Raw genomic sequence first — 19,351 nt, 5'->3', positions numbered from 1 at the left:
CAAGGCACAGTGTCAATAGGCAAATTTGCTGTTCAGGCATGACATCTGTACAGGGAAAGAGTTATAAACTGCTTTTATATGTAAAATAAAGAATAGGAAAATATATTTGAGGTCAAGTCTTATAATATGGCACAATAGTCATATACAGCATTACTATTATGGGATTGATAGTGTACAAGGACTGGAAAGTCATCACAAGAAACTAGCTCCAGGAATTCCAGAGAACTATTCAGCTCCCTCATTATGACTCACTCACACACTCTCTCTCCCTTTCTCTCTCTCCTTGAATATATTTAGGAGAAGGAATAAAAATGAAATAAAAAGCAGTAATGCTAAAAAGACACATACCCTCCTAGATTTATTTATTTATAAGTATATTTGTATACCACTATTTTGTTAAAAACATTAAAGCAATTTACAAGGTTAAAAAAAACAACCACCATACAATAAAGACACTACAAATACAATAAAAAGGTTGATTATTGTGAAAAGATGTCTTCTTAATTCTTTACATGAGCCTGGCAGAACAGAAAGGTTTACAACAGGCATTTAAAAGCCAAAACAGAAAGCACCTGCTGAATCTCTATTGACGGAGAATTCCAGAGAACTGGGCTGATGATACTGAAGGCTTGATTTTGTGTCAATGTTAAATGAGCCTCGCCAACTTAGGGGATGACAAAGGCTGGTCCTGCAGATGATGTCAGTAACTGAGCTCGGATATAAGAGTTCAGGCAGTCCCTAAGATACCCTGGACCTAAGTTGTTCAGGGCTTTGTAAATTAATTAAAGGACCTTGAACCTGGATTGGTAGTGGATGGGCAGCCAGTGGAAATGTTTTAAGAGTAGTGTCACATGTTGTCAGCCATGTGCTCCCATCAGCAGTCTGGCTGCCACATTTTGCACCAGCTGGAGCTTCTGAACCAGGGCCAAAGGCAGCCTGACATAGAGAGCATTACAGTAATCCAGCCTCGAGGTTACCAACACATGGACTACAGAAGTCAGGCTATGCCTGTCCAGGAATGGCTGTAGCTGACGAACCAGACAAAGCTGGTAAAAGATATTGCTAACGCTCCACTTAGTTGTAAATTAACATGTTTTGCTGGTTTGAGTAATCAAATTCATATGTATAATTATTTAGGAAATACATGACAAAGCAATACAAATCATAAAACTGATGACCTAAATTTGCCTTTTTGTTGGTGCTTTAAATAATCCACCCTATTTACAATTACCACCAGCCATATGAACTATTGAGAATCCACAGAACATGCCAAAGAAGATGAAAAACATATTGTGCATATCAACTGATTGATTACACATTAAAGCATATGAGGAGCTGTTTACTAATACCTTCTTGAAGAACATCTTTCAGTGTTATTCTCTCTCTGGAGATTGCTATGTCCTTCACTTTAACCTTCGCCTCCATCAGGGTTACACTTTTAAGGTCATTCTTCTCTATTCGTAATGTAGGATAACCTGAGGAGCCAGCATATCCAAACAATACCAATATAAATACCAAATGTAAATTAGAGTATTCACTTACGTTATATTCTAGAGATGAAATTATGACGCAATTAAGAGGAAATTATATTTCAAACATGTAAGCAAAGAAAGCTATGTCACTGGATAGCACCTAACAAGTATTTAATGTTTTGCCATAGGAGGCACTGCAGTTTGTTGTTATGTGCCTTCAAATCGATTACGACTTATGGCGACCCTATGAATCAGTTGACCTCCAAGAGCATCTGTCATGAACCACCCTGTTCAGATCTTGTAACTTCAGGTCTCTGGCTTCCTTTATGGAATCAATCCATCTCTTGTTTGGCCTTCCTCTTTTTCTACTCCCTTCTGTTTTTCCCAGCATTATTGTCTTTTCTAATGAATCATGTCTTCTCATGATAATCTCAGTTTCATCATTTTAGCTTCTAGGATAGTTGTGGTTTAATTTGTTCTAACACCCAATTATTTGTCTTTTTCATGGTCCATGGTATGCACAAAGGTCTCCTCCAACACCACATTTCAAATGAGTTGATTTTTCTCTTATCCACTTTTTACACTGTCCAATTTTCACATCCATACATAGAGATTGGGATTACCATGGTCTGAATGATCCTGACTTTAGTGTTTAGTGATACATCTTTGCATTTGCACTGCAGAATAAATCATTGTCTCCTAATTAATTACTGAATATCATACACATTACAAGATTCAAACAGATAAGAAAGCAGACACATTGCCCTCTTCTGGGCTTTAAAAGGCATTGCTATATGCAAAGTGACTCCCATATATATATATATATATTTAAAAATGTTCACAAAATATTTTTTCAAAATTATTTTGGTGTTTAGTAAGAAAGTGTTCCAACTCTTTTCAGAAGGACTTTGTTTATGCAGATTGGATGAAGATGTGTGCAGCTGGTCATTCTGGAACATTTACAGCAGCAAGCTAACTGAGAGCTCTCTCTTCAGCAACAGGGAAGGTTATACGAACAAAATAAATGTTCCTGTCTCAATTCTTCCCAATGTCTCAAAGAGCTGAAGTTGCAGAGAATTACCTTTTATTTCCATTACCTTTATTTTGCTGTATACCATTCTACAGTCTGACGGGATTAGAAGATTTTGTCTCATACAAATTACTAGAGCATTGTTTTCTCAAAAAGCATCTGATCTAGTACATTGTAATGGTTACCTTGCTGCCCCATAAGTCTATCGACAAGGAAGTGTCAAAGAGCAGCTACCAACAGTCCAGTCTAATAAAATGTTGTCCCAAAAACACCATCACAGAGGATTTGATGTTAGACGTTCACATGCTAGCACAGTACACTACTGCTGTCGCCTTGTACCTCTACACAATACAGCAGTAACTATAGCACTGCTATATGTTGTGACTTGTCCCTGATTTGGTACTCCAAGCCCCCTAATGAGTCATCTAGATTAGGTAACTAAAACTAATCCAGCAGTAATCTGTAATAAAAATCTTAGATAAAACTTTCCATGGCAACCATATCATGGCTGTGTTATCAATTCAGGACATGATTATAGCTATGTGAAAGCAGCCTCACACACACACACACAAGATAGGATGAGCATGTCAATAGTCTGAAGTAGTACAGAAACCTCTCTCTGAAGGCTATCATCCTACCCTTACACACCAACCGTTTTGCCAGCAGTCTGAAAATAAGTGCAGTCTGAGATATATCAATGAAGCAGCCAGCCTACAGAGCTGCATGTTCTCGGCAAATGCATGTATTAGCCCCTTGAGTGAGATAGGACAATTACAGAGGAGAATCAGTGTGCAGGGGTGCTTAACGCCTGCTAGCAATTCTCCTCTAAACTTTCCCTACCCCCCCAGGGCATTTATGATCATTTTTCCCAGCCATCATCCAAAACTAAAATTAGACCAGCTAGGAACAAAAGAAGTGAAATTATCAGTAAGGCAGAGATTTACAGGGGAAAGTTTAAGCATCCTTTCCCAACAATTGTCCCTTGCAAAGGCCCTTCCTTGCCTCTCCATTAGTGTTCTCAGAGTTATGAATGCCATGCTTCTCATATAATGTGCAGTCTCACCCTCTTGCAGCGGAGAGAAACTAAGGTCACAAAGATGCCAAATCTAGCCTTCTTACACTCTTTCCTGCTAATCAACATCAGTTTTATTTCTCAGATCACTTTGACTAACACTCACATATACACATGCCCCTCAACCTTGTAATTAGATCAACACTTACTAGTAACTGGTGTTGCATTGTTAGGTGTGTCAGCCCTCAGGTACTGTGTTGTCTGAGTCGAAGGCTGGGATAAGCCTTGAGAACTAATGCTGTCACTAATGCTGTTTTGGGGGAAAAATAGTATTTGTGATCGTTTCTGAAACTGTTTTTCATTTCATCTCCAAAATCCAGCCTTTTCACTTTTGTTGAGGATATAATACATCAGCTGGTTACACCACTACAGCTAAAAAAGATTAACAATATCAGACCACTCCAAAATTCAACTTGAATACCAAAGATGTCAAAAAAGTATAGTACTCTATAAATGAATATTGGCACGTGAAAAAGCAATCCAATGTATTTTGATTAATAAAATTTGCAGTTAAATCATCTGAAATTGAAATAATTCCACCTTTAATTATTGCAGCTATTGCTGAAAAGAGGAGACCAAATCTGTAGTACAGTGGGAAATTCCAAGCATTTAAGTTTGTCGATTGAGTTCCAATATATTTTTATATTTCTCAAATACATTAAGGTGGATATAAAGGAAACTACAATTGGGCCTAGTATTTTTCAGATTAACATCCTTCTAAAGGGAGTACAACAAAAAAATGCTTTAGCTTTAAAAAGAGACAACCATTTAAAAAATATTTTCAGTTATCACTTAGTGACACCAGAAGGGTTTTGTTTTACCATTCATCTTTTGCTCAATATAACTCAACCTTCAAGTCAAGGCTGTGTGGGTTTCTAGTGAGATTGGAAATACGGAAATAAAGTTCAGGAACATTCTTTAAAAGGAAAGAATCCAGGGGTGGGGGAATCAGCACTCCTTAACTAATGTTGTTTGGGACCCGTTGTGACTGCATCTTAAACCTATTTCAAAGAACTTCTCAATCCATAAGAAAGTAAGAGTTGCCCCACTGAATCATCTAGTCCAGCATAGTAATACCTCCTTTAAGAAATCCTCCAGGAAGGAAGCTCCTTTTAATGAAGGCCTTTTTAAAAGGTGAAACTGACAAGCCTGTGTCTTTGCTTTGATATCAACAAACGGATAAGCCTATGTATCTTTGCTTTGCACTAAAGAGATCTCTTGCTTTCTCCCAGGGTTGGGAAGGAAAGGATCCAATACAATTCAGAGGAGAAGGGGGGGAGTGTGTGTGTGCAGGATAGGCACCCTTAAAGCCCCTGTTGAAGCTGCCCCCACGATCTATGAGCAGGTATAGGAACCTATCCCTATTCTTTCCATGTTATTCCTACCTCTGGTACCAAAGTTTATATTAAAACAAGTAATGTCCAGGAACACATCTACCTTCTTAACTGTGGTATTACTATATCCCATTTTGACAGTGCCCCACCCCCCCGATGCCTACAGGAAGTCCACAAGCAGGACATAAGTGCAACAGCACTCTCCCATCTGTATTCCCCCACAAGTGGTATTCAGAAGCATACTACCCTTGGACACTGGAGGTAGTACTCAGCCATCATGACTAGCAACCAGATAACTGAATAAGTCTTGCATTACAGATAATGTACTGACTTTAAGTTCTCAGGCTCAGCTCTTGTCAAACTTTATGAGCCACCGTATGCATCACACAACAAAGTCCCTGTGTCTCAAACATGAAAATTGGAAAGAAAATGGAAGCCCATGCTTTTCTCTTTACCTGTCTTCCAATTCTATTCTCTTCATACTGTGAAGATGCAAAACAGCTAGTATTATTGCTACCAGGAATATGACTGCACAGCAAACTCCTACACTGATATAAAACACACGCGTAGAAGTGGTAGGAGCTGCATTTACAGGATCAACTGAAATTGAAGCGTAAAGCATTACTGCAACAAAATGGACATAACATTTGCCAGTTTCAACTAAGTTCATATACATGTATGTAAGAAACATTTATTTTTCATTTAATCTACTATTATATTGTACTATGTAATTTAATCTTATGGCAAGGGAAAAAGCCAGTGCCAAGATTAGCTTTTGAAGTCTAAATTTAAGATCTTGAAAACAGTCACCAAGAGAAGTCTAAAAAAAGGATAGCACACCACTTAGATACAAAAACTATTACCTTAAAGTTTAGCTAACTTTTTTCTTTCTTCTAGTATAAGAACAGATGACTCATCTTCCAAGTACCAAGGACAGAGAGATGCCATTCATAACTAATTATGCTAACAATAGGAAACCAAATATTTAAAAAGTCGCTTCTGCTAATAAGCCAATGGAGTATTTTTTATATGAGCATCACTAACTACTCCCTATTTACTGTTCACAAAGGAATTCTATTTATTTACCAAAAAATGCACCTGCATAACATGAAATTTTTATTTCTATATTGGCCGTAGGAATAACAGATTCAAAAATATACAACACAAAATGATTTATAGCAAAACTCCTCTCACAAATTTTATAAAAGATAAAAGGGTGGATTAACGAGAAGTTATGATAACAATTCACAACAAAATAATAAAAGCAGCACAAAATAAAATAATGCTTTAACATAAGCTGATGGTGAGTTATGCCTCTTAATATCCATTAATAAATAAAAAACAGTATCTTAAGAATCTGACCAATTTTTTTTATCTAACAAAAGAATTTTTTTTGTCTTATAAGAATTGGTCATTTTAAAAGAAAAAGGCCCAAATCCTGCAATTTCTCCTGTGTGTAACAAGTGAACGATGCTTTCACAAATATTCTATTTAAAAATATGAAAAGTTGTCTATTAACACACACTTATGTAAACATATTTACTTACAAACAGCTTTGCTGCTATTTTTGTCCAATACTGGTGGTTTTACTTCAAGCTCAAGTTCTAAAGACAAAAGGAGAAAAGGGACATTGAAATCATTTTCCCTATGAGCTTAACAAGATAATGAACAGTAAAACAATCTTCCATTAATGCTCAGTCAAAAATTTTTCAATATTTGGCAAACCCAGGAAACTCCACATAGCTGGTCTACTACAGGGAAAAAGAACTATACCAAGTAGTACCACCAACTGCAAGCTTACAGTAGCACAGAGACTGCAAATTTTACACTTGCCTTGAAATATGCAAAAAATAAATGCTAACATCCAGTAGTAGACCCTTATCTAAACACGTAACTGTGGACCAATACATAAGCTAAATTTTGTATGTAAGTAATACAACATGCAATGAATAGAATACTACTAACAGCAATTAAAAAGAAAAATACTGTATTTATAATCCACCCTGTAAACCAAAGGTTCCCAGGATAGAAAATTGTATTCCACAGGCTTACAAACTAATCACAATAATCATCCTTAAATTTACTCAAGAATTCAAAGTATTATCAAGTTACAGTCATTACAACAATCCTACAAAGGTGAATCATCATTATCTCCCATACTGCAGATAAGGGGACAAAGTCTGAGAAAATAGATTCAAAAAGGGGTCTAGTCACTATGCTATATCAACTCACAAAGAAACCAAAAGGGCTTTTGTTATGCAGAGAAAACGTCCATTAAAAACACACAATCATTACAGATCAGATTTACCCAAAAGCACACGACATTGTTTACTATTCTTTTAAAAAGAATTAAGTTATCAACAGCCCAATTCAGCAGCAAGATTGTGATTTCACAATGTTGCCTCATAGTAAGTGAAGAACCTTGGCTTAATAAACCATACTGTGAATACAGCCCAATTGCTCCCCTGGTTTAAGTGGGTAAATTGGAACGTTGGTCACTTAACGTGAAGGGTCTTTTTCTGGCAGACAAAGCCCACATAGGGTTATCAGCCTCCTCTAGCCCAGGCAGGAAATCTCTCTTGTTAATTTGAATGCTTCCCTTCCTTTCCCTCTCTGCATCTCCTCAGTTTCCCTTCTGGCCCTGTCCTAAGACACTGTGGACCTGTGGAGTAAAACCTTAGAAAAAACCTAATGTGGAACCAGGCCATACGGAAAAGAAGAGAATAATGTAACATGTAACCTAAGAGGAAGAACCTATGCGTTGACAGAGTGAGCTGATGAGTGCAGGGTGAGGTGTGGCCATGTGGGCTTTGTCTGCCAAAAAAAGACCCTTCGCGGTAAGTGACCGATGTTCCATTTTCCTGGCAGACTCACCCACATAGGGACCTACCAAAGTCCAAGTCAATTTTCGATGGGAACTTGCCGCTCCGCTCACTATGAAGATAGTACTGGAGGGCACACTGTCCAAAGGCCACTTCAGCAGAAGCATTAAGTGTCGACTTTATAGTGTCCAGTTAATGTAGATGGCACAGCCCAGGTGGCTGCTCTGCAGATTTCTGCAATGCTGGCATTAGTGGCTAAAGCTGCAGAAGTTGCTGATGCCCTGGTGGAATGAGCTGTAATGTGACCAGGAACTCTAAGCAGTTGAGATTCATAAGCTAATGCAATACAGGCTCTGATTCATTTGGCAACGGTTGCTGATTGGGCCTTTTTTCCCATGGAGGCAGCATGGAACAAAACAGACTAGCAGTCAACCTAAATGATTTGGTGTATTAAACGTAAATTTTAGTGCCTGCCTCACATCCAATTTGTGCCATAACTTTTCAGATGAGTGTGATGAGTTAGGGCAAAAAGAAGGGAGGATCAGTTCCACAGACCTATGAAAGGTAGAACTGACTTTAGGGATATAAGAAGGGTCAGTCTTGAGTACTACTTTGTCCGTATGAAAAATGCAGAGATCACCCTGGATGGACAGAGCACAGAGTTCTGCCACTCTCCTGTAATAGCCAGCAAAAACGCTACGTTGAAAGATAGAAATTGTAGCAACAAGGAGGCTGGAGGTTCAAAAGGGGCTTTAGTAAGGGCATTGAGTACCTTGGGAAGGTTCCATGAAGGAAACCTGTGAATTGTGAGCGGAGAAAGTAGAGATGCCCCTTGTAAAAAATGTTTAACATGTGGGTGGCCTGAGAGCATCACCCATCCAGGCCTGGAACAAAGTGATAACAGAGCCGTTACTTGATGCTTCAAGGTATTGGCTTAAGACCTTGGTCTAAACCATCCTGTAAAAAACACAAAATGTCTGGAATCTGCAGCTTTTTAAAGTCCATGTTTTTCCTTTTGCACCACCTGAGAAAAGCTCTCCATGTTGCCTCATAAATCCTGTTAGCAGAAGCCCTTCTGGATGCCAGCATAGTGTCTATGACAGCTGGTGCGTCCCGCCTTGCAGAGATTCTGCCACTCAATCTCCACACAGCTAGGTTGAACCATCCGAGATCTGGATGTTTGATGGGACCCTGTGTGAGAAGATCTGTGGAGAGAGGGAGTGGTAGTGGTGGAAATAGTGCTAGATGTAGAATTTCAGAGAACCACGGCCTCCTGGCCCATTCAGGGGCCATGGAAATGATCTCTGACTGTTCTAGCCTGACCTTTTGAAGTACCTGCGCAATAAGAGTCAGAGGAAAAGAAAAGAGAAGGGCTCGAGGCCACAGGGTGTTGAGTGCATCCATCCCTTCCACTCCTGGAGTCTGGTATTTTGATTAAAAGCAAGGGATCCTGTGGTTGAGATAAGATGCAAAGAAATCGAGGACTGGATACCCCAAATGGACCTGAATCAGTTCGAATGCTCTGTTGCTGACAGTCCATTCCCCTATGTGAATCTGATGTCTGCTGAGGAAGTCTGCTGTCACATTCACCTCACCCCTGATGTGTTGTGCTGTCAGAGACGCCAAATTGTGTTCCGCCCATTCCATGATGACCTGTGCTTCCAGCTGGAGAGAGCGAGATCTGGATCCTCATTTGTTCAAATGGTATTTGGTTGAAATGTTGTCGGTTAAGAATAAAGCATGTTTGTGAAGGAGCACGTGCCTGACCTGTTTGAGGGCAAGGGCCACTGCCCTGAGCTCCAACCAATTTATGCTGTGCCCTCTCTCCCCCATGCCCCAGGTCCCCTGGGCCGTAAGATGCAGGCAGTGGGCGCCCCATCTGTGAAGGCATTTTGGATGCAATTGGGTCCTGGTAGGGAAGCAAGAGCCACTGCAGCTGTCTGGTATGAGCTCTGGCCCACGGAATTAGGTCTATGCAAGATATCAGGAGGCCAAGTAGATGTGCTAGGCTCATCAGGTCTGTGGATCTGCATACTAGGAGCATCTGGACTATGGCCTGGCTCTTAGCTATTCTGTCTGGTGCAGGGGTGATCATCCCTGTGGAGGGGTCTTTCAAAGCTCCTAGGTGAACCAGACAGTGGGAATGGACCAGCTGGCTCTTTGACATTGATGAGGAATCTGTGACTTCTCAAGACAGAGCAGCGTTTGCTGAATATTGCTCTGTGCCTGAAGTAGTGACAGGGACCTGATCAAGAGGTTGTCTAAGTATGGATAAATGTGTATTTTCTGTTGACTGAGGTGTGCCACCAGTGCTATCGCGAGCTTGGTGAAAAATTCAAGGTGCTGAACCAAGCCCAAAGGGCGTGGCCTTGTACTGGAAATATCTCTGCGCATAAGCAAACCAGAGAAATTTGTGATGGTCTGGAAAAATTGGAACATGCAAATAAGCCTCGAGGACTATGGAAGCAATGAAGTCTCATAACTGCAATGCCTCCATGATAGACTGTAACGTTCCATCTGGAACCTCCTATATAGAACATACTGATTGAGTGATTGAAGATTTAAAACTGCCCGGGTGCCCCCCCTTTCTTGGGGACCAGAAACAGGTGGGAATAAAGCCCTATCCTCTCCTCCCTCACTGGAACTAGCTCTATCACTCCCGCTGATAGGAGGTGTTCTATTTGTTGAGTCATGTTGTGAGCCTTTGTTCAATCCTTGGTATAAGTGATGGGGTGAGAGGGAGGAGAGTTCCTGTTTGAGCCCCTAGGACACTGTGTGTGTTACCCATGCATCTGAGGTCGTCTGCTGCCAGACCTGGGCAAAGTCCTGCAGCCTGTCCCTGACCTTTTTGGTCCTGGCATCAGAGCTTGTTTCCCTACCAGGGTTGCCTGGGTCCAGGCTTGGGGTTGGCGAAGGCTGGATTTCTGGGGGAACATGATCTGTTCCATGCTGGTCTCTGTCCATGAAAATCCCTGTGATGAACTGTGATGTCCCTGTATATATATAATACTGTAAATATGGTAAGTGCGGGTTTATTGGAGTATATGTGGTAAGTAGACTGAGTGAGAGGGGGGAGTACATGGGTTGGAATGCTGATGAGTGTTGTATTATGATTGGCTGAGCGCTTGAGTGTCTGAAGGTATAAATGAGAGGATGACGGTTGGTTCTGTTAGTTCGGTTGGTTGGGTTTTTGTGAGGCTTTGAGAGGGTTGTTGGGTGGATTGGATTAGGCGGGTAGTGAGGCAGATTATTGACGACTAGAAACATAAAGAGTAACGCATCTTACGAAACCACATGCTTATTGACTATACCTTTAAATAATCTTGTTATTCCCTGTGTATATAAATAAATATTTCTTGGTTTACCAAAACGCCTGACCTTTGGCTGGGTTTACACAGACCAGCAGGGTGGGCAGGGCATATACCAAGGTTGGGAAACAGTATCAATGGTGGCAGCGGTGAAGAGATAGTGTAACATCATCAGGTATCCAGAGCAACCCAGGGCTGTAATCTTTATAGGCACAAAGATGGAGGGGGGGTTGAGGCCTGCAAGTGCACCCAGACACAACGTAGCAATAAGCCAGAAGGAGACTAAGGCACAGACTCAAGACATTATTGTTTACAGGGAGTGTCTGGTGGTGCTGCCTAGCAGTGGGATCTTGTGAGATCTTTGCTAGAGCCGGTGAGAGAACTGTTTTGAGAGCAGGACCCTGAGGTGGGACCGTGACAAGGCGGTGACCACAGGAAGGGGCCTGACATGAACAGCTCCTCTTTGCAGATGAAAGGAATAAGAAGGTTTCTTGTCAGTACATTTATCATCTTTTTTGGGGGCCGAAGGCATCACCTTCCTTTTATCTTTAGTCGCTACTAAAATTTTATTCAAATTTTCTTCCCCAAACAGGTTAAGTCTCTTGAAGGGAGCTGTGGACAGATTATTCCAAGAAGAACTGTCAACACTCCAGTAAGTTAGCCAAAGGGCCCTCCTAGCAACCACACTGGTGGCCATATTGCTAGCTGTGAAAATCAAAGCATCCAGGGAGGCTTCTGCCATAACTCCTGGGCCCTCATCAACTTTGACAGTAAGGTGAATAATTTGTCAGCATTCATGTCTGGATCAGCCATTCCCTGAGAAAGCCACATAAGGGAAGCCCTGGCCACCAAGGAGATAGGGGTGACACACCTGTAAATCAAGTTGGCAGACACATAATTGCGTTTGAGGGCCAACTCCGCCTTGTTTTCCCCTGGTTGTTTTAGGACTGCACCTGTAGATTTAGAGACGTAAATCCCAGTAGTAAGATTAGTAAATGGGTAATCCACAGATGGAATATGAAAAAATTCTTCCATTCCAGGTTCTAATCTATAATGAGTATTGGCATAGGCTGTAGACTTTTTGCTGGTAAGGGAGGCATCCCATTCGGCTACGGTCAGCCTTTTTAATGATTCAGGTAGTGGAATGGTCTTGGATGAGATCTCCAAGGGAGGGAGAACCGCTGCCCCTTTAAGGGGTGGTGCCTCTGAAGGCTGTTCAGAACATTTGAAACCAATGGTAGAAATGACCTTCTGAAAAAAAGGGGGGGCAATCTTGCACTTTGAAGGCATGCCTCAGGAGTGGGTATGGGCTCCCCCTCCTGGTCAGTCATGGAACTCCACTGCCCCCTTCTCTCTCAAGCAATACACTGGGAGTGGGTTCAGACAGTGTAGAAATATCTGCTGGATTAGACACTGTGTCTGTAAGATCCACCTGTGGATTGCTTACTGCCTGGTTTTCCACTGGAGAAATGGGCAGAACCCCCTCCCCCCCACCTGGCAAGTTTACTCCCTGAGGTCCCCCCCCCGAGGTATCCTAGGCAGAGTCCCTAGGAAACAAATCTGAGGAGTTGTCAGGAGACTTGCTTTTAGCTTTTTTGGCCTTCTTCTTATGGGTCTTTTTTATTTCTTCATGTGGTAAGGAGCGGGGGAGAGGGATGAGGAACTTGAAGTCAAGACAGCAAACATTTTCTATGCTTTTTAGACTTAGGCCTTCATGAACTATCCCATTTACCAAGTGCCTCTTTAATGGCCTTCACAAAGCCTGAAGACAAAGGAGGTCTGAGGTTTGCAGTTTGGGATGCCGCCTCCGTACCCACTGAGTGGAGGGAAGTGGCTTAAACAACTCCGAAGGAGCAAAAAAACATGTTTCTCCAGAGGGCTCAAAATGCCTTTGACTCACGTGGTCCACCGAGGGCTTCTGGTGGTCATCCATGGTAATTCCTTCCACATCTGATATAGAGAAGGAATGCATTTGGGGGGGGGAATGCCTTGCACAGAGGCATTCCCTCTCCCCTCTGGGTCAGGGAGAGTCTCCCTTGGAGTTTGTTGAAGAGCCAGGTTGATCTCTGTCTGAGTCAGATCTGGGGCAGCAGTCGTTAAAGGGCACTCAGCTGGCCTCGAAGAGGACCTTGCTGGTGTGGCCCTAGCCTTTGCCGCTTTGCCTCAGATCCTTTGGCGTCTCTTGAGGAGAGGCAGCTTCTTTCACAGAACAAAAGGCGAGAAAAAGTGAAGGGTTTTATCATGTGTGTGGTAGTGAAGAGAGGAGAATAAAGGCTGAATAGAAATGATAGAGAGAACACCTAAAGGGAGAATACCCAATAAAGCCTAATAGCAATGGTGTTGTTTTTTTGTAGTGAAGCAAAGGGAATAAAGGCTGAATAGAGATGATAGAGAAAACGCCTGAGGGGAAAAAACCAATAAAGCCTAACAGCAGATTAGCCAGAAAAAAGGGACGGAAAAGGAGTAAAGATGGAGGTGGAGAAGCTGACAGGAAAAGAAGGAGGAGCATTCAAATTAACAAGAGAGATTTCCTGCCTGGGCTAGAGGAAGCTGATAACCCAATGAGGGTTATGTGGGTGAGTCTGCCAGGAAAATAACTAACTTAGTGTGATGTCCAAACTTGGGATCGTGGTTTGTGTCTCCCCACAATTCAGGATTGCAAGCTATATTTAAACCAAGGTTTGTTGATGCTTACGAAATCTGGCTTGTCCAGGAGAAATAAACCCCAATTCCAGCTTTGGATGTTAAGCTAAACTGGTTTGTTTACCTATTCGTGCCGGGGGAAGAAGAAGCAGGAGTCGAGCTGTATACACTGCCACATAGTTCATGAACAGTGTGGTTTATGAAAAGGTTCATGGCTTATAGTTAACACAAAATTTAGCAAATTCTGCTAAACTTTGTTTTCTTTTATTGCATATTCTACGGAGAGTAAAAATATAAACTGCGTCCAGAAAACGCTACTCCTAGCTCTACTCCACCTTTCTAGTGGCTTACAGCATAGTGGTTATTGTTATAGATAGCTTCTATTTTCCAGCCATGAGTCTTGGTTCAAATATTGATTTCTTGCAACCCCAATGTTAGTAATGATCCTTTCTAGTTAAAAATGCCCCGTTTATTGGGATATTGTTTCAAGGTTATAGTACTGATATGCAAAGCCCTAAATAACCTGGGGCCTGACCAACTCAGAGAAAGCCTCATCCCCTATAGGGCAACCTGTGAACTAAGATTGACTGGGGAAGCTCTCTTGACAGAGTTACTAGAAATGCAGCAGGGGAAAGCCTTCTCGGTGCTGGCATTCCTGCTTTGGAACTCCCTTCCCTTTGAAATGCATATGGCACAGACATTGTTGAGCTTCTGCCACCATGCAACACTTGGTCATTTGCCTGGGCCTTTGCAGAAGCCAGACTGGATGGTTTTTGTTTTATGTTTATATTTATGCTTTTATGTATATGGAATTTTTTTGCAATGATGTGCAGGACAGAAAGACAAAATAAATGTGGCTTACATCTTTACTAATATATAAAGAATAAAAAAGTTTGAACATTGTTATCATAATATATAAAATCTCCTTAGCACATTCAGAGTAACAAAAACAGTTTACCAATTGCAGTGCAACAAAACACTGAAACTTTATAATAAATGATATCAGCTATATTTGTATCTAGCATTTATCATGTTTTCAGAAGCCAATAAACATTACCTGAACTATTTCAAAACCTTGTGTTTTTTCTCTTTTGCCCCTTTAATAGACCAATTTTGCTAAGTTTTGAAAATCCAACAAAACTCCATAGTTTATGTAGCGAGACAATTAGAATCTTCATTGCAGTTGTTGGGTATTATGGTATTTTCTTTCACCTCCACTTCCCTTCAGCTTTCTAGAAGTTCTTTTGTCATCATTTGACACATCTTCTGCTCCAATACATCCCTGCCCCCAACTGCATTCATCACATGCTATCTCCACAGGTCTGACCCAGATCCTCAAAGCAAATCTAAACAGATTTAAAATGTCTGTTTCCAACAGGGCAAATTGCAGCTCCCAACATTGGTGACAGCTTCCCCACACTTGCTTTCTCTGGGTCTTAGAAGGGTGGTGTGGGAAGAGAGAAGAGGAAAGGGGTGGAGGGAATAAAGAAGAGCCCAGCTAAGAGCAATGCCTATGAAAACTCTGCACTGCTTTATTGCCCTTTTAATATGAACAATAAATAAAAATGCCTTACTTTTATAGCACATTTTCCTTCGTTTGAAATTTAAGACTGTGATATTTTTGGAAGCATTTACTGTCATGTTGAGCTGCATTAGTACCGTAACATCAGAGTCTAATCTGCCAGTGCAAGAGAGTTCCACCCGAAACACTGTAAATAGAAAAGTCATATACATATATGTAAAAGATACATTTTAAAAGCACACATTTTAAATCAGTTGTGCAGAACTGTTGTTGCCTTTGCTCCTGAATTTTTTTTAGAAGTATTCCCTTTGCTAGTTTTTTTTCATTCAAGGCATGTATACACGTTCCTTAGCCAAAAAGACTCTCATAGTGGCTTCCAAAAAAAATCAGTAAAACTAATTTTAAAAATAAGTATGGTTCTTTGATCTTTCTTTCCATGGTCTTAAAGAACATAAGAGTGACTCTGCTAGATCACACAAAGGGCTTTTCTAGTCCAGCATCCTAGTTTTCAGTGGCCACCCAGATGCCCATGGGAAGCCCACAAGCAGGACATGAGTGCAACAGCACTCACCTGCTGTTGCTTCCCAATGGCTGGAATTCAGAGGTATACTGCCACTGATCCTGGTGGTGATATTCAGCCATCAGGATTAGCAGCCAAGTTTTATCTTCCATGAATTTGCATTAACAAATAATGTTAAGCAGTAGTTTTAACCATGAGGCTTTGTTTTCCAGCTGTTTTTCCTCATGCCTCTATAGCTTGGTGAGCATCTTGACGTGGGATGGACGAACAAGTTATGGTTAAGCAAGGCTGCTGATGTAGAACATAATGTTAACCATAGCTAAAACAAGCCACAGTTTGTAAGCCAACAACAAACTACGGCTTCACATTGTAGCTGCCAGCGAAACAATCCCAGTTAGTATGCTGGTGTGAGCTGAGACATTTAGACAAACCACATTTTAGCTAAACAAATTATTTCTTGTGAGCAAATCAAATCTCTAATTTCTTTTCAAATTAATTTTATTGCACAAAATAACACACATACAATCAGTGTTACAAGCACTGCATTATAAAACTAGTAAATGACAAAACTGATATTGTGTGTGTGTGTGTGTGTGTGTGTGTGTGTGTGTGTGAGTGAGTGAGTGAGTGAGTGAGTGAGTGAGTGAGTGAGTGAGTGAGTGAGTGAGTGAGTGAGTGAGTGAGTGAGTGAGTGAGTGAGTGAGTGAGTGAGTGAGTGAGAGAGAGAGAGAGAGAGAGAGAGAGAGAGAGAGAGATCTTACAGGTCTATACTGGGATAGGCAGTCCCTCAAATCCCAAGTTGTTCAAGGCTTTATATTTATTTTATTATTGTATTTATATTCCACCTTTCTTCCAAATATCGTATGTTATTAACAGACCTCAAACATGGTCCAGTAGCTAATTAGTAGCTAGTGTCATTCCCTTAGCACAGGAGTAACATCTGCATGTGCAGGTACTCCACTCTACAACCTGGCCATAGTGTTCTTCACCACCTGCAGCATCCAGATTAATCCCAAGGGAAGTCCCTCATGGAGATCATTACAATAGTCCAATCATGGGATTACCAATGTATGAATCATGGTGGCCAAGCTATCTCTGTCCAGGAATGGGCATAGTTGGTGTGCCAACCTAAGTGGATAATAGGCACTCCTCGTCTCCAAGGTTACCTAGAGGTGGATCTAGGAGCACACAAAACTACTCTGTTCCTTCAGAAGGAATGCAACCCTGCCCAGAATTGGTAAGCTTCCCAAACCCTGGACCTGGGAAGCACTCACCCCCAGAGTCACCACCTTTCCAGGATTCAGTCAGGTTTTTTGGCCCTCATCCACCCACCATTGCATGAAGGCACCAATCTCCTGATTCAGATGTAATAAAGAAAGAGAGCTGGGTGTTATCAGACTGATGACATCATGCCCCAGATCTCCTAATAAATGCTCTCATGGCTTCATATAAATATGAAACAGCAAAGGGAACAAAATAGTGCCCTGAGACAAACACATAACTCTGCAATACTATTCTCTGGTCCTGGTCCTGAATGTAGGAATGAAATCAATGTAAAACTGTACCACCAACTCCCAATTCACAGAGATGGTCCAGGAGGATATTGTGGTCAACAGTACTAAAAGTTGCTCAGAGATTAAACAAGTGCAACAGGGTTGCACTTCCCCTGTCCCTCTTCCAAAGAAGGTTATCCATCAGGATGACCAAACCAGATTCCATCCCAAAACTGAGCCTGAACCTACACTGAAATGTGTTAAGATAATCAGTTTCCTGCAAGAGTGTCTGCAGCTGCCACAGCACTACCCTCTTAAGCACTTTATCTCCATATTATGCTGACAGAAACATCAGCTAAGCAACACCTTTGGAGATAACCCATATTATAATAATAATTAAACCTTGATGTTAATTCTTCTATATAATCCAATAAAATTTAAAATAGATCTCCTTTAAATCCCTATCAAACCAAAACTATCCATAAAAAGTATAACATCCAACTAACAAAACCCCAAATGAAACACTTACAAACCAAAAAAGAAAAAGAAAAACCTTATCTGCTTTTAAATTACAAAGAAAAATAATGACCACCTGTTGACGTGTGTGCGTTGTTGTGTGAAACAGCATACATTACGTTGGAGTTAAGTTGAGCAAGAAACTTCTTCAGAGCATTAGAGCATGTTAAGAGTCTTTATTAAGACATTATGGCCAAAGGCTTAAGAGTAAATACATGTAGAGTTTCTTCAGTCACCCCCCCTCTGGTACCTCTCTCTCCAAAGGTAAACACAGAAGAGAACCTCTCAGTTCAGAGGCAATACACAGAAGACCAGCCTCACAGTTCAGAGGCAATATTCAGAAGACAACAGCTTAACACAGATAGCTGCTAGAACTTTTCCCAGTTTATCGCGATGGCTACCATAGCAACGGCCTTGGCAGTCTGTTCCCAGACTGGGCAAAGACATAACTCCCCCTTTTTACAGTTTTTCAGACTTGATGGAAAACAGACTCAGTGACAGTGCGGTTCAATGGTCAACAATCCAACACCACCATCTATACATTCTAGTAAAATCCTAAAAGTTGCCACTCTTCTTCAAACTTGTTTGATAGTTTTCCTAACCCACAAATCCCATGTGATTTTGCTCCAAATGGCTAACTGACGCATCTTAATATACTCCTCATCAATTAGAGGAATTTTCTCTATCAACATTTATCATATAAAAGGTGTGCTGCTACAATCAGATTGAAAAATAAAGAAAAATTACCTTTAAAGGCCTTTCAAGTAGGTTAATAAATAAATGCTTGGATCTAAAGAAATATAAGTTTGCAAAATATTATCCACTATTAAAGATACTCTTTGCCAGTATTTCTTAACTTCTGGACAAATCAATGAATAATGGGGGGAACTTCTCCCTTCATACTTCGAGCAATTATCCCCATACATTTTGGATAACCTAACAGGAGTCATGTGCCAATATGGTAATGGTTTAGTTTTCCATTAAAAGCATAGAAACAGCATATCTGAGCATATTTGTTCAAATATATTTCTATGTTTCTTTTGTATGATCCCCTTCTAAATTCATCTAACTGCCATCACCATGTCTTGAGGTGGCAAATTCCATAGTTTAACCATGTACTGTGTGAAATACTGTCTTTCATTTGACCTGAACCTTCTACCTGAATCTTAAAAAAAGAAGTCAAATTACACTCATTATTTAGAATTCGTTGAGAGCATCAGCCAACATGTTAATAAGGGAGCTGGAATTGACACACTGTTCTGTTCACATCTAAGAGCTTTTCAACCCCTTCTTTCAGCAGCAACCTCGAAAAAAAAAGTCTGAAGTTGGAAAGCCTCCAAGGCAGCATCCCATGAAGTACAAGAGACAGCCACTGAGAAGAACTAGTCCCTCTCCCCATGTGCATATGAAAGCACTTTTCAGTCCTGTAGGGGTGAAACAGGGTTAGGTCCCATCCATAAAGGATTTGGATAATAGTCACTATTCACTAATAAGCAAAAAACCTTGCGGTTTAAGAATGTACCTATAGCCCACAGATATTTCTACCAAACTTTAAAAAGCAAGGAAATTGGGCAGCTATAGTGAATGCACCAGGGGAGCAGGAGACCTGAACTCCTCTC

The 19,351-nt window shown here is 40.9% G+C and overlaps 1 protein-coding gene across 3 annotated transcripts in view; it reads right to left on the bottom strand.

Annotated features, from left to right (window-relative positions):
- The window catches only part of RYK (receptor like tyrosine kinase), a 74,007-nt gene that overhangs the window by 30,423 nt on the left and 24,233 nt on the right, over positions 1-19,351 (bottom strand). Inside the window, exons 4-8 of one of the 3 annotated variants that reach the window (XM_061636600.1) lie at positions 15,256-15,390; positions 6,456-6,512; positions 5,364-5,508; positions 3,724-3,824; positions 1,350-1,484 (exon numbers count right to left, since the gene is read on the bottom strand). In XM_061636600.1, coding sequence (XP_061492584.1) covers positions 1,350-1,484; positions 3,724-3,824; positions 5,364-5,508; positions 6,456-6,512; positions 15,256-15,390 — 573 coding nt within the window. The remainder of the gene's footprint in view (positions 1-1,349; positions 1,485-3,723; positions 3,825-5,363; positions 5,509-6,455; positions 6,513-15,255; positions 15,391-19,351) is intronic. The other 2 variants (XM_061636601.1, XM_061636602.1) reach the window with 2 other exon arrangements.

The sequence above is a fragment of the Rhineura floridana genome, chromosome 7 (assembly GCF_030035675.1).
Source record: "Rhineura floridana isolate rRhiFlo1 chromosome 7, rRhiFlo1.hap2, whole genome shotgun sequence".
In the NCBI taxonomy this organism is placed as follows: Eukaryota; Metazoa; Chordata; class Lepidosauria; order Squamata; family Rhineuridae; genus Rhineura; species Rhineura floridana.
Note: the sequence above shows the minus strand (reverse complement) of the source record. Positions and strands in the feature narration are given on the sequence as shown.